This window comes from Trichechus manatus, unplaced genomic scaffold (assembly GCF_000243295.1).
Source record: "Trichechus manatus latirostris isolate Lorelei unplaced genomic scaffold, TriManLat1.0 scaffold00030, whole genome shotgun sequence".
NCBI classification, from domain to species: domain Eukaryota; kingdom Metazoa; phylum Chordata; class Mammalia; order Sirenia; family Trichechidae; genus Trichechus; species Trichechus manatus.
This window is the reverse complement of record NW_004443966.1, coordinates 11478905-11491486: the sequence shown is the minus strand read 5'-3', so window position 1 is coordinate 11491486 and position 12582 is coordinate 11478905. Positions and strand designations below refer to the sequence as shown.

General features: G+C 51.5%; 1 protein-coding gene across 1 annotated transcript in view; it reads left to right on the top strand.

The window, feature by feature from the left end:
* The window catches only part of MEGF11 (multiple EGF like domains 11), a 255173-nt gene that overhangs the window by 167190 nt on the left and 75401 nt on the right, over window positions 1-12582 (top strand). Inside the window, exons 5-6 of the mRNA XM_004374678.2 lie at window positions 6490-6736; window positions 7233-7353. Of these exons, the coding sequence (XP_004374735.1) occupies window positions 6490-6736; window positions 7233-7353 (368 nt within the window). The remainder of the gene's footprint in view (window positions 1-6489; window positions 6737-7232; window positions 7354-12582) is intronic.

The window sequence follows — 12582 nt, the reverse complement described above, 5'->3', positions numbered from 1 at the left end:
GGTCAGTGGCTTTCAGGCGTGTTCCCACCCCTGGGGCTTCACTTCAGCAGGCCACTCCTCCTCCTTGCTGAGTCTCCAGGCTCTTGTCTGTGGGATGAGAAGAAGTGCTTAGCTCTCCCACCTGCTTCTGGCCCAGCATCCTCCTGCCGTCTATTTCTGTGAGAGGACCAGTGAGAACAGGGACTGCGGGGAGAACAAGAATGGTGGGTCTCACCTGGGGAGCTTTCTAAAAGGACCTGCGCTCAGCGCCACTCCAGACCAGAACGCCCTGGGGTGAAGTTCCGGTATGGATAGTTTTAAAAACCTCCTGGAGGTATTGTAATGGGCAGCCAGGAAGTGAATTCCCACAAGCAGCCTGGAAGGACTCTTTGGGCATCGGGGAGGGGGGTCTGGCCAGCCCTTGTCCGCACTGCTCTTGTCAGTTCTTGGCTGGGATGCTGGGTGGGACTGTGTGTGCATGTGGGGGGCAGGGACAGTGACAAAGCAAGGATGTACCCCACCCCACCCCCAACTGAGAAGGCTCCAAGTCTAATGGAGCAGTCACAAGGAACCTAAGCCTTCTTACCTAGAAGTAGTGATTTTAAACAACAACAGTTGGCCAAATTATTTTTTCTGTTAAAGAAAAAGTCAAAAGGCGTATTTAGTTGTGCCGTTAATAAATTATCTTAACGGAAAAGAGTGAAATTATGGAAATAGGGCCAATCATGGAAAACCTGGACCTAGGACCACCGTCCGCACGTAAACCACTCCCTGAATAAGGCGTCTGTGGAAAATGAGCCTCTGCTCTCTCATCCCTTTGTGGATTATCCAACGTGGCTGCTAAAGCCCAGGCTGTCTGCCAGCATCCCACGTTTCCCCCTTCCTTTGACACCAGCCCACACCCAGCAGGACAGCAGGAATTTAGTTTAGACTCCCAGTTGCTCCCTAGCTGTGTGACCTTGTGCAAGTTACTTAATCTCTCTGGGCCTCTGTTTCCTCATCTGCAAAATGGGATAATAATAGCACTCACTGCAAATGGGTTGTTTTGAGAATTAAATGGGAAAATCCACTTTATGCCTTTACCTCATTGCCTGGTACATGGTAACTGCTCAGTAACCATAGTGACAAATTTCAAAGTGTGTCGGTGGTGAAGGCCAGCCACAGGTTAGCACCGCAGGGCTGAGGTAGGCCAGTGGGAGCCAGAAACATGCCAGGCCTGCACCCCCAAATCTGAAGAGATCAGCAGAGGGATATATTTCGGGGGCGGGATGAGTTGCCCACCCTAAAAGACCAGAATCAGCCAGGCCACACACTTCTGGGTGCCCCTTCAACCCTGACTAGCTACCCAGAGAAAATAGACCCACTTGAAAAATCAGCCAAACCCAAAAATAATTAAGAAGGAGAGTCTGTGACGGGGGGGAAAAAGGGAGGGGGGATGACATTCGAAGGCCAAATTGGAAAGAGTTTGAGATTATCTGCGAAAGAATGCAAAGTCCTGTTATAATTATAACGATGATAGTTTTTATTCACCTTCAGCAGAGGAGATAATTGACTCGCTGCCTCATTTCTCTGTCTGTGCTGGGGAATGAGGTGTTTTTAAGTGGATTTTCTAGATAACTGAAGCTTACCCCGGTGAACCCTAACATTTTTTGTCATTTAATTACTCTGGGGGAAATTTCTCTGGAATGAATTACACACTTCCCTGATTCCTTAATCAGAATATTCTAGATTGAATGTAACCTCTTCCGGTCAATTTGGGTATGTGGGGCTATTTGCCCCGATATTAATAGCTCCAAGTTGCTTTGCTTTTTCAGTCTACTTTTTTTTTCTGTTTATTTCCATGGTTTCTTGCTGTGGCATAGAGTTTTTGCTGCATGTTTTTAGTAGTCCTCCAAAATACACATACATACATGTAGACACAAACATACACCCATGTGGATACACACCAGTCTGTGGTCTGAGAAGCCAGATTGTCAGGCTTAATAGAGCTGTATTTACATTAAGAGTAATTGGGGTTTGAATGCCTTCCTAGATGTTCCTTAAATCAAAAAAATCCACTGCTGTCGAGTCAGTTCTAACTCATAGCGACCCTATAAGACAGAGTAGAACTGCCCCCATAGGGTTTCCAAGGCTGTAAATCTTTACAGAAGCAGACTGCCACATCTTTTTCCCTAGGAGTGGCTGGTGGGTTTGAACCACTGACCTTTTGGTTAGCAGCCAAGCGCTTAACCACTGTGCCACCAAGGCTCCTAGTTGTCCCTTGGGGGGAGGATGGCGGACACTGTTACAATAGGAAAGAGATGGCAGTAGCCTTGGCTAAGGTAGTAGCGTTAAGGATGGAGAGAAGCGGACAGATTCCAGCTATGTTTATGAGGTAGAATCAGCAAGGACTTGGTGATTTATGGGGTGTTGCGGGGAGGAAGAGGAGACAGTGAGGAATGCCACCCCAGCTCTGGCTTAGGCAGGTGGATGGACACCGGTTCTGTGCTCTTTGTGCGTAGACACCTCAAACTCAACGTCCTAAACTAACCTCATTCTATTCTCCCCAAACTCCGCTCTTCTCCTCGTGTTACCCACCAGTGTCCACCCACCTGCCTAAGCCAGAGCTGGGGTGGCATTCCTCACTGTCTCCTCTTCCTCCCCCCAACACCCCATCAATCACCAAGTCCTTGCTGATTCTACCTCATAAACATACCTGGAATCTGTCTGCTTCTCTCCAACCTCAACGCTACTGCCTTAGCCAAGGCTACCTCCATCTCTTTCCCATGATAACAGTGCCCGCCACCCTCCCCCGCCTGGCCTGGTTCCACCTGCTACTCTGACTCCACTCCCTCAAATCTGTTCTCACCAATCTTTCTACGGCCACACCCACTTACATCAGTCCTCTGCTTAAAGCACGTTCAGAGGTTCCTGCTGCCTTTATATGAAGTCCGCACCCCTTAACACGCCTCACCAAGCCCGTGGACCTGCAACCGTACCCAGGAATCTGCCTCACCTCATGTCTTGCTCTGCCTTAAAGTCTACACTCCGGGCACACATAATTTTTTTTCATTTTTCTCTCACATGTCATGCTTTTCTCACCCCATGTTTGTATATATGTAATGTTTTCTGCCTAGACACATCCTCCACCCCCACCTCTCCCTCTAGCGTCTTCTCTGAGGATGTCTTCCCTAGCCCCCCGTCTGGGTTCAGATTCACTCATGTGCTTCTGTAACACCCGAACAGCCCTGTTTTAGCACCTTCGCTGTGTACCACAAATGCTGCTCCAGCATCTCTGTCCCCACTAGACTGTACACTCCAAGAGGGCAGGACACTTTCTGGCCAGTTCCAACTCATGGCAACCCCATGAGTGTCAGAGTAGAACTGTACTCCATTGAGTTTTCAGTGGCTGATTTTTCAGAAGTACATTGCCAGGCCTTTCTTCCGAGGCACTTCTGAGTGGACTCAAACCTCCAACCTTTCAGTTAGCATGTGAGCACGTTAACCATTTGCACCTCCCAGGGACTCGTTGAATGGACAAGTAGAAGAATGAAAGCACCCAAGTCACCTGTCATGAAGTCCAAGTGCATGGACTTTATGACAATATTCCGACTTCCTTATCAGAGGCATAGTTTTGCTTCCTACAGGCTTTTGGCTGGACCAGCAGAGACTGGAGACATTTCTGATAAGTGAAGTGTAACTGTATGCCCTGGAATGTGCCAGGGACGAACTAGATTTGGACTCCAAGAGTTTAGTGTGGAACCAAGGCCTCAGGGCAGTAACTGTAGCCCTAACTAATGAAGGGAATCCTTTGTTCTGGATCCCGGGGTTGTTGACAGTGACGCGCGGAGAGGAAGTGTCCAGTCTCTGTAGTGTCCCTGCCATTGTGCTTTGCATCTGCCACTCTGTCCCCAGGGGCGGCTCTCAATTTTTCTCCTAGTAACCATCCTGTAGAAAGTGTCCCAGTACCTGCAGCGGGGTGAGCTGGAGTGAGAAGGTCTGGGCTTGCCCTTCACAATGATGTTGGGCAATCACTTAACCTCCCTGACCCTTTATTTCCCCATCTGTAAAATGGGGAAATAATAAAAACCTAACTCACGGGGTTATTAGGGGGATTAAATTTTAGTAATGTATATAAAAGTTCTGGTGGTGTAGTGGTTAAGAGCTCGGCTGCTAACCAAAAGGTCAGCAGTTTGAATCCACTAGCCGCTCCTTGGAAACACTATAGGGCAATTCTACTCTGTCTTATAGGGTCGCTAAGAGTCGAAATCATCTCGACAGCAACAGGTTTGGTTTGGTTTGGTTTATAAAACTACTAGAATGGTGCTTGACGCATAAACAAAAAACAAAATAAAAAACCCATTGCCTCAAGTTGGTTCTGACTCACAGCGACCCTATAGGACAGAGTAGAACTGCTCCATAGGGTTTCCAAGGAGCAGCTGGTGGATGCAAAGTGCTGACCTTTTGGTTAGCAGCCAAGCTCTTAACCACTATGCCACCAGGGCTCTGCCTGGCACATAGTAGATGTTTAAAATGTGACCGTCATTATTATTACAAAGCAGTTGTATCATATGTACGTTAAACTTATGTGAGTTTAACTCCACGTGCTTGACAACAAAAAAGAGAGAGAGAAGTAGCATAGTAGGTAATTTTGCTAGTCTTTCTACTACTGAATGCATGCCCTGGGGGACAGAGTGCGGTAGGAGATGCTGGACTGTTGGATACTGAGTCAATCTCAGTCCTCTGAGTCTCTTTCGGTGTGGGTGGAGACTGTAACTATAACTGGGCTCGATTTTTGCCCAGTGCAGGGGAGGGGGGCGGTTCAGTTATAACTTGGCAGCTCAAGTTGTATATGTGACTATTTGGGGTGCAGATGAAGAAGGAGTGAACCAAAATAGGATGGTTGGGATTCCAGGCCCAGGGTAGTTCTGTCTGCTAAAGGATAATGGGCAGCCACCATTGATCACCTGACCCTTGGTCGGCAAGTGAGAGGGGCACATGGGGGGTTGATAGGGCTGATGGAGTGATGCCTCCGCCAACCCTTTAGACCTCAAAGATCTCATATACTCATTGGCTGCATTGGAGCATTGTGCTCTTATACAGACCCAATACTTGAATGCTACTGTATCTTTGCTCATATAGAGCTTACCCAGAGACACCTTACCCAACCCCATTCCCCCACACCCTACCCTCTCTGAGTGTCTAAACCCCAGAATCACTGGAGCACAGAGATCAACTGATCATCTGCCTGTCCCCAGGGTGACTAGCCATCCTGGTTTGCCCAGGCCTGAGGAATTTCTGAGAATGTGGGGCTTTTGGTGCTAAAACCAGACAGTCTTGGAGAAACTGGGATGGCTGGTCACCCTGTCAGGCAGATAAGTAAGACATCTATCTTTCAAAGCCCAGTTCAGATCCATGTAGGAATCCTGGCCTGATCTTAGCTGGGAGCAATCTTCCCTTCCACTGAACGTCTCCAAGAACATTATTTGTGCCCGTCCGTCCGTGTCTGAACTCCACACCTCACCCCTACCCCAGAATGCAAACGATGAGGCTGTAGTTTGAGGACGTCCTGTTACTGTGTGTTGTTTATGCATCAGGTGAGAGTCAGAGAGGGAGGTGGCAACAGGTTGGGTGACCCTCCTGGAGTTCTGAGTGGGCCAGTCAGCCCCTTTCCGCAGCTGCAGAGTGTGAATTTTTGCGAAGCGGGCTCAGATATCACTCTCTGAAACGTTTGATTCCATGTAAAGATCTTGAAGGCTGTCTGTCACCTCTTTCTGCTGCTCCTTCTGAAGCTGGCTGCTTGGAAAGTAATGAAATTGAACTGAAGAGGAAGCAAGCTGAGGGAGGAGGCACTACAGAAAGGGAGAAGGAACGTGAGCGAGAGGTGGAAGGGCTGACAGGGAACTGGAGCCGGGGAGCCAGGGGAGGGGCAGGGCGTTAGAAGAAATGTTCTCAGAGAGTGAGAGGCAAGAACTGAGGAAACCACTGAGTGTGGGGAAGAGAGAAAGGGGCGGGAAAGACAGAGAAGGTGGGAGCTGGGCTAGGCTGGGGAGGCGCCGAGAAGGGGAGGGGACACACGGGGAAGAGTGGTGGCAGATCCCACAGAACGGGCCTGGCCAAATTGAACAAAGACCGAGGGCCAACCGGGAAAGATTTTATTTTTAGCAAAGACAAAGGGAGGTAGACAGTGGGGCTCCAGAATTTCAACACAGGACAGCAGGCTTCAGGCAGCCATTTGGTTGGAGGGAAATGCCTGGACTGGGAGACGGTTCTGAAGCTGCGTTGGGGAAACGAGCCACCTCCGATTCTTAGCTTGTATGATTCTTAGCTTGTATGATCTTTGTGTGGCTTGGTGGAAGAGCAGATGGAAGTTAGGAGTCCTCAAGGTTTCCCCCCAAACACCCCTGGCTGCCTCCGGTCCGTGTAAGAGTGATGCGGAGATGGGGAGTCCTCGTGGGCAGTGGTTCCGAGCCCCTGTCCCAAGGAGAGGCAGTTGAGGCCCCTTAGACCTGACCCTCCCCTCTCTTGCAGGCTGCGACAGCGACCACTGGGGCCCCCACTGCAGCAACCGCTGCCAGTGCCAGAACGGCGCTCTGTGCAACCCCATCACAGGCGCCTGTGTGTGCGCCGCAGGCTACCGCGGCTGGCGCTGCGAGGAGCTCTGCGCGCCCGGCACCCACGGCAAGGGTTGCCAGCTGCAGTGCCAGTGCCGCCACGGAGCCAGCTGCGACCCCCGCACCGGAGAGTGTCTCTGCGCGCCGGGCTACACCGGCGTCTAGTGAGTAGAGCGGGGGCGGGGCCAGGCGGGAGGGGCGGGGCCAGGCGGGAGGGGCGGGGCCAGGTGAGTGCAGCCTTTCTTACCGCGGCTGAGCAGCTGGGCCCCGGGCTTCTCGTGGGTGGGCAAAGTGTTGGGAGCAGAAGGATCCAGACAGATCTAGTTGCAAAAGCTCTTGCGTTCTGACCCCCAGTTCGGGTGGCTTGAGATCTCCGTCATCCAGGCGCCACGACAACTGGTGCAACCTAAGATTTCACATAGCTGGGTGCTTCCATGACCAGAAGTGCTGATCAGACTTCCCCAAGAGGCCCTCCGTTATTGGGGGAAGAGGTCCAGCCCCTAGCACCAGGCCCAAGACTTTAGCTTGGAAATCTCCTCAGACATTAACCCAGGCGCATCTCCTCACTGACTGTGAACTCACTAATTCCTGGGCAGCCCTGGGGCCCTGACACCTCGCCTGAATGCTGCTGTGTCTAACACCTTTGCTTCCCTCATGCAGCTGCGAGGAGCTGTGCCCACCTGGGAGCCACGGGGCTCATTGTGAGCTGCGCTGCCCCTGCCAGAATGGGGGCACCTGCCACCACATTACTGGCGCGTGTACCTGCCCCCCAGGCTGGACGGTAGGCTGGGCCCGAAGGATGTGGGCGGGGCACTGTGAAAGGTCTGCAGAGCCCGCACTCACGGGCTCAATTCCTCTCCTACCTTGAATGTCTCCTTCCAGTTTATGGTCACAGGGCCTCCTTAGACACTGCCAGGGGTACCATGGGCACAGCTTTGAATCCCAGTTCTGCCATCTAAGTGCTGTGTTGCCTGAAGCAAGTTACTTAACCTCTCTGAGCCTGTGGTCCCTCGTGTACAAAGGAGTTGATTCCTTCCCATAAGATTGGCTCTGCCTTTGGGCATGGGAAACCACATGAGCTGCCATGGGGTGTGGGCCTGATGTGGCAGAAAGGCCATGGTATTAGGGCTGGGGCAGGAAGAGAGACAGCAGAGTATGGACCACTTGAATGTATAGAACTTCAGATGCCCAGCTTCCACTGCTAGCACTCACACACACACACACACACACACACACACACACACACTCACACACACACACTCACACACTCACTCACTCACACTCACACACACTCACACTCACACACTCACTCACACTCACACACACTCACACTCACACACTCTCACACACTCACACACTCTCACACACTCACACACACACTCATTCACACTCACTCACACTCACACACACACACTCACACACTCACACACACACTCACACACACACACATTCTGCTGCTGTGGATCTGGGGGTGGGGGAGGTGTGCGCAAATCTGTACTTTAACAAGTGCTCCGGATGGTTCTGATGCAGCCTCAGCCCAGGTCTCACAACCACTGTGAGAAGGGGGATGAGATTTATAACCTCACAGGCCTCAATTCAGGTCTCACATCGCTGCTGACCCTGCAGACAGCCCTCGACTACTGTGGTCATCTACTTTCCCATCCGCAAAACAACAGGAACCCCTGCCCTGCATAGCTCCCGTGGCTGGTGGGATGCTCAGAAGCAGTGCATGTCGGAAGGGCTTTGCAAACTCTGAAGTGCTCTGCAGTTGCTTGTTTCATATCCCTGGATGCCACAGATGACCACAGGCCTCATTTTCACCAACATGCTCTGCCCGACAGCGCCTCCTGCAGACCCAAGCTCCTCAGAAACAGCGAGTAGGCAGAGGCTGAGTTTCCCGGGCCGCATCCCTGCCTCTCACGCTCCAGTGACCCACCCTGTTTCAGGGGACGCTCAGTGACATCACTGGCTGCCTCCCCAGTGGCCTGAGGCTGCATGAAGCCGGAGAGGACAGGGCTGCTGGGCAGGAGTGGGACATTTCGGGAGGCTGTGCCCGCTGAGGTCATGGGGCCATGCAGGAGCAACGCCCGAAGGGCCCTTGACTCAGGCACAGACTGTCAGAGTTTTTAGAGCAGGAAAGGGCCTTGGAGATCATCCAGTCCAGCAGTCCCAGGCCTAACTGCACACTGTCATTGATCAGGGAAGTGTTCAATACAGATTTCCAGGCTCAACCTGAGACTTCCTAGGGCCCGGAGACCTCTGTTTTTAACAAGCTCCCCAGATGATTCTGAGGCAGCCAGCCCTGTGTGCAGGTCTGCATTTGAAAGTAATTGATCAAGGCTGTAGGATTTCCTTCCGTATTTCACAGGACCCTAGGGTTCCTTGAGGGTGGAGGAGGGGCCGGGGGCCTAATAATTAGGGCTCTGGCTCCCCACACCCACACTGCCTCTCTATTTTAGTTTATTTTCTACATTGAGAGTCTAGTAAGATTTCACATCAAAACAGGGCCTCCCGTCTTTAAGAGGTCTGAACACCACAGGGCTATCAGTAAGGAGCCCTGGTGGCACAGTGGTTAAGTGCTCGGCTGTTATCTGGAAAGTCTGTTGTTCAAACCCACCAGCCCCTCTGAGGGAGAAAGATGTGGCAGTCTGCTTCCATAAAAATTACAGCCTTGGGAACCCTATGGAGCAGTTCTACTCCGTCCTATAGGGTTGCTATAGGGTCTGACTATGAATGGAAATCAGCTCAGCAGCAATGGGTTTGGTTCTTTTTGGTTTTGGGTTGTCAGTAATTTCCTTTCTCAGGTGAGAAAGCTGAGGCCCAGGGAGGGTAAGTGACCTCCCCAAGGCTCCACTACTGGTTAGGGCTGAGATGGAACTAGATTCCAGGTCCCCTGACTCCTGAATCCCGGCCCTGGTATCTGTCTGTCTCTTCTGAGGAAGACAGAGGGGCGACTGCCACCTCTCCCACCCTGAACTGCTCTCGGGAAAAGCCCTCCCATTTCTAGCCAGCTCCCGGAAACCCACCCCCAGGCAGTCTGGGCCTCTGAGGCCGGCAGCAGGACTGGGAGGCAGGATCAGTATGTGGCGGGGGGAGAGCAAGGCTGGAGACAGGCCGAGTGTGCAGCCTCTCTGGAGAGACCAAGGGAGGCCGCTGGTCCAAGAGGGGGAAGGGAGAAGCCCCCACGTGAAGGGAATTATTTTTTCTCCCCAACACAGTGAGAGATTTGTTCTTCCAGATGACAGGAAACTCGGTCGACGGAAGTCTTTGGATTTGAGGATTTTATGTTTTTAATTTTATTGTAGGCAATTGCATTTCTATTTTTGACAGAATTTAAGTTGCAGATTTATATGAATTATTAATACCCCTCGTGCATATGCAGAGTCACCGTATAATGAAGCTGCAGTTGAAGCCTGAGGCTCCTCCCAGGAACAGCTGGGGCCAAGGAGAGGGTGCGGGGAAGAAAGGTCACCCCCTTTATCATCCTCCACTGGCTAACTTTCGCAATGGCCCCATGTGGTGTGAACCACGCACTTTCCCACTCAGAGATCTAAAGCACATGATTGATGCGCACCAGGCAGCTCCCCAAGGGACTGGCAGGTTGGGTGGAGCTGGAGAGGAGCCACCAGGAACTCAGGCCCTCCGGGCCCCTCCTCCGGGATCCTGACCACCAGGCCCTGAATATGCCCACAGGACACTCCTCTCACCCAGCTGGGGGGAGCCCTTCCAGGAGGGGCCTTTGCAAAGAGCCTGGGGACTTCTTTCCCCCCTTTTTCTAAGCACTGAGACCTTTCAAAAGAGAGAAACCAGATGTGAGTAGTTTGATGAGAATGGGCACTGCAGGCAGATGGGGAGGTAGGAGGAGATGTGATTGACCCCCCCCTTAGGAGTTCCCAATCTGATGGTGGAGGCTGGATATAGTGTGTGTACACACACACACACACACACACACACACACACACACACACGAAAGGGAACAACAGGACTGAAGAGAGAAGGGGCAGAGAAGGTGGAAATAGGACCAGTTATCATGGAGGAACAAACAACAGTGCTTGTAGCTGAGCCTGTAGAATCATAGACGGATTAGACGGAAAGATTGGATGATTCATGGAGCCCCACACCCTGGCCTGTGGCTTGGATCACCTCCACAGCGCCCACACCAACTCCGTTCTCTGCTTGTTGAGGGCGTCCATGCCATCCTGGCACGCGATAATTAGAAATGCCTTCAGATGTTTGGAGAGGCTGAGTTGTCTCTTCTCCAGGCAAATTGGCCCGACTTTAAGGCCTTTCACCATTTGGCCTTCTCCTTTTTTGTGCTCTAATTAGCCATGGTCCTCTTAAAGTGTTGCTGGTTTCCAGATTTTGACAAAATCACTTGGTTTAACTAATTCTGGAACGAGCAGGAATGTTGCCTCACCCTCAGCTGCAACCTTCTAGATGTCACACAGCCCAAGATCCCATTACAGTTGGAGACACAGACTCAGTTGACCATAGGGCCAGAGAGAAAGCATCAGGTCACAGCCCTTTCGTGAGCTGACGCTTGCTTGCTCTCTCCCCTGCTGCTCTTCATGAGGCTGCTCTTCCAGCCAGCAATAAGGGTGTGCTTCTCCTCCACTCTTCTCAGTCCTGGGCTATACCGGGCTCCCTCCACATGCTGCCTCATCAGGTCTCAACTGGATTTAGTTAATATTAACTAAGTGCTCTCTGTAAGGCACCTTCCAGGTTCTTCACATCTCTGATGTCACTCAGTCTTCACAACCACCTCGGAGACAGGGCATTGCTACTCCCCTTTTATAGATGAGGAAACTGAGGCTCAGAATGACCACAGGACTTATTCTAGGTCGACCATCTGGGAGGAGGCAGAGCTGGGATTTGACCCAAGTCCTGGCTTTGAGTCCACCACACCAGGCAGCAGGATTTCCCAGGAGCTCAAGCTTGAGGAGGGGCCTGGAGAGGGAATTTGGGTGCCTGTAGTTTGAGAATCCTGAGTGGAGGTTCAAAGAGCTACTTGCCCACCTGTCCGAAAAGTTTCAGAGATGCTTGACTTCTCCAGGGAGTGTTGGGAGGAAGCATTATATGCATCAAACCTTCCTACTGACTTCCTGGGGGGTCAGGGTCGAGTCTCAGAAGTGTGGAGGAGAAGGGGTGCCCGCAGCCCGTGCACGCGTGTGTGTGTGCATGCACGCGTGTGTGCGTCTGTGCATGTGTGCGTGTGTGCGAGTGTGTGTGTGTGCATGTGTGCGAGTGTGTGTGCACGTGCATGAGGGCCACACTACTTGGGGGTGAGGGAGTGGGGGGCATAAAGCACAGCCCCTCGAGATGGTTCAGATGTTTTTTGAGGGTCAGAGTGTCCTTGTCCAGCCCAGGATTGTAGGTGACTGACTCAGATACTGGCCTCAAGAATCTCTAGAGCTTATGGGCAGCAGTGAGAAAGGCAGACCCCTGCCGTGCTTGATCTCCCCTCAAGGAGGAGGAGGGACCCCTATCTGAGCGTCTTTTCTCTGCCCCTGTCTTCACGTACATGCTCATCTCACTGTCCGGCTGCTGTCTCTGACCCCCTTAATCCCTGCTTCACTTTCAAATCTGTTAGGTGTGCCGCCATATTTCCATATTTCCATAACATGACTTACTACATTTCCTGACTTTTCCGTTGTAAGCATTCATTATCCAGTGACTTCCTGTTGGAGAAGAATAGGAATCAGCTCTGTCACACACAACACACAAGCACACCCGAACTTACGTGGGTAGAGGAGCAATCTGGGCTAAAAGGCCTCCCACTCAATTTGTTACAAGTTCGATGATCCTGAAAGATGACTCTGGCCCGGCAGTATTTTCCTGACTGAACTAGCTTCCTCAAGGCTGGCAGTTATTGGTTCTTAATAAATGTGTGTTGAACTAATTGATTAATTGTGGGATAATCTTCAATCTCTGTAAGAGAAATAATTATCTCTAGTGTGTGAGAGGGTAGAAGGGCCGCAAGAGCAAGTTCAGAATTCTCTTTGATAAAAAC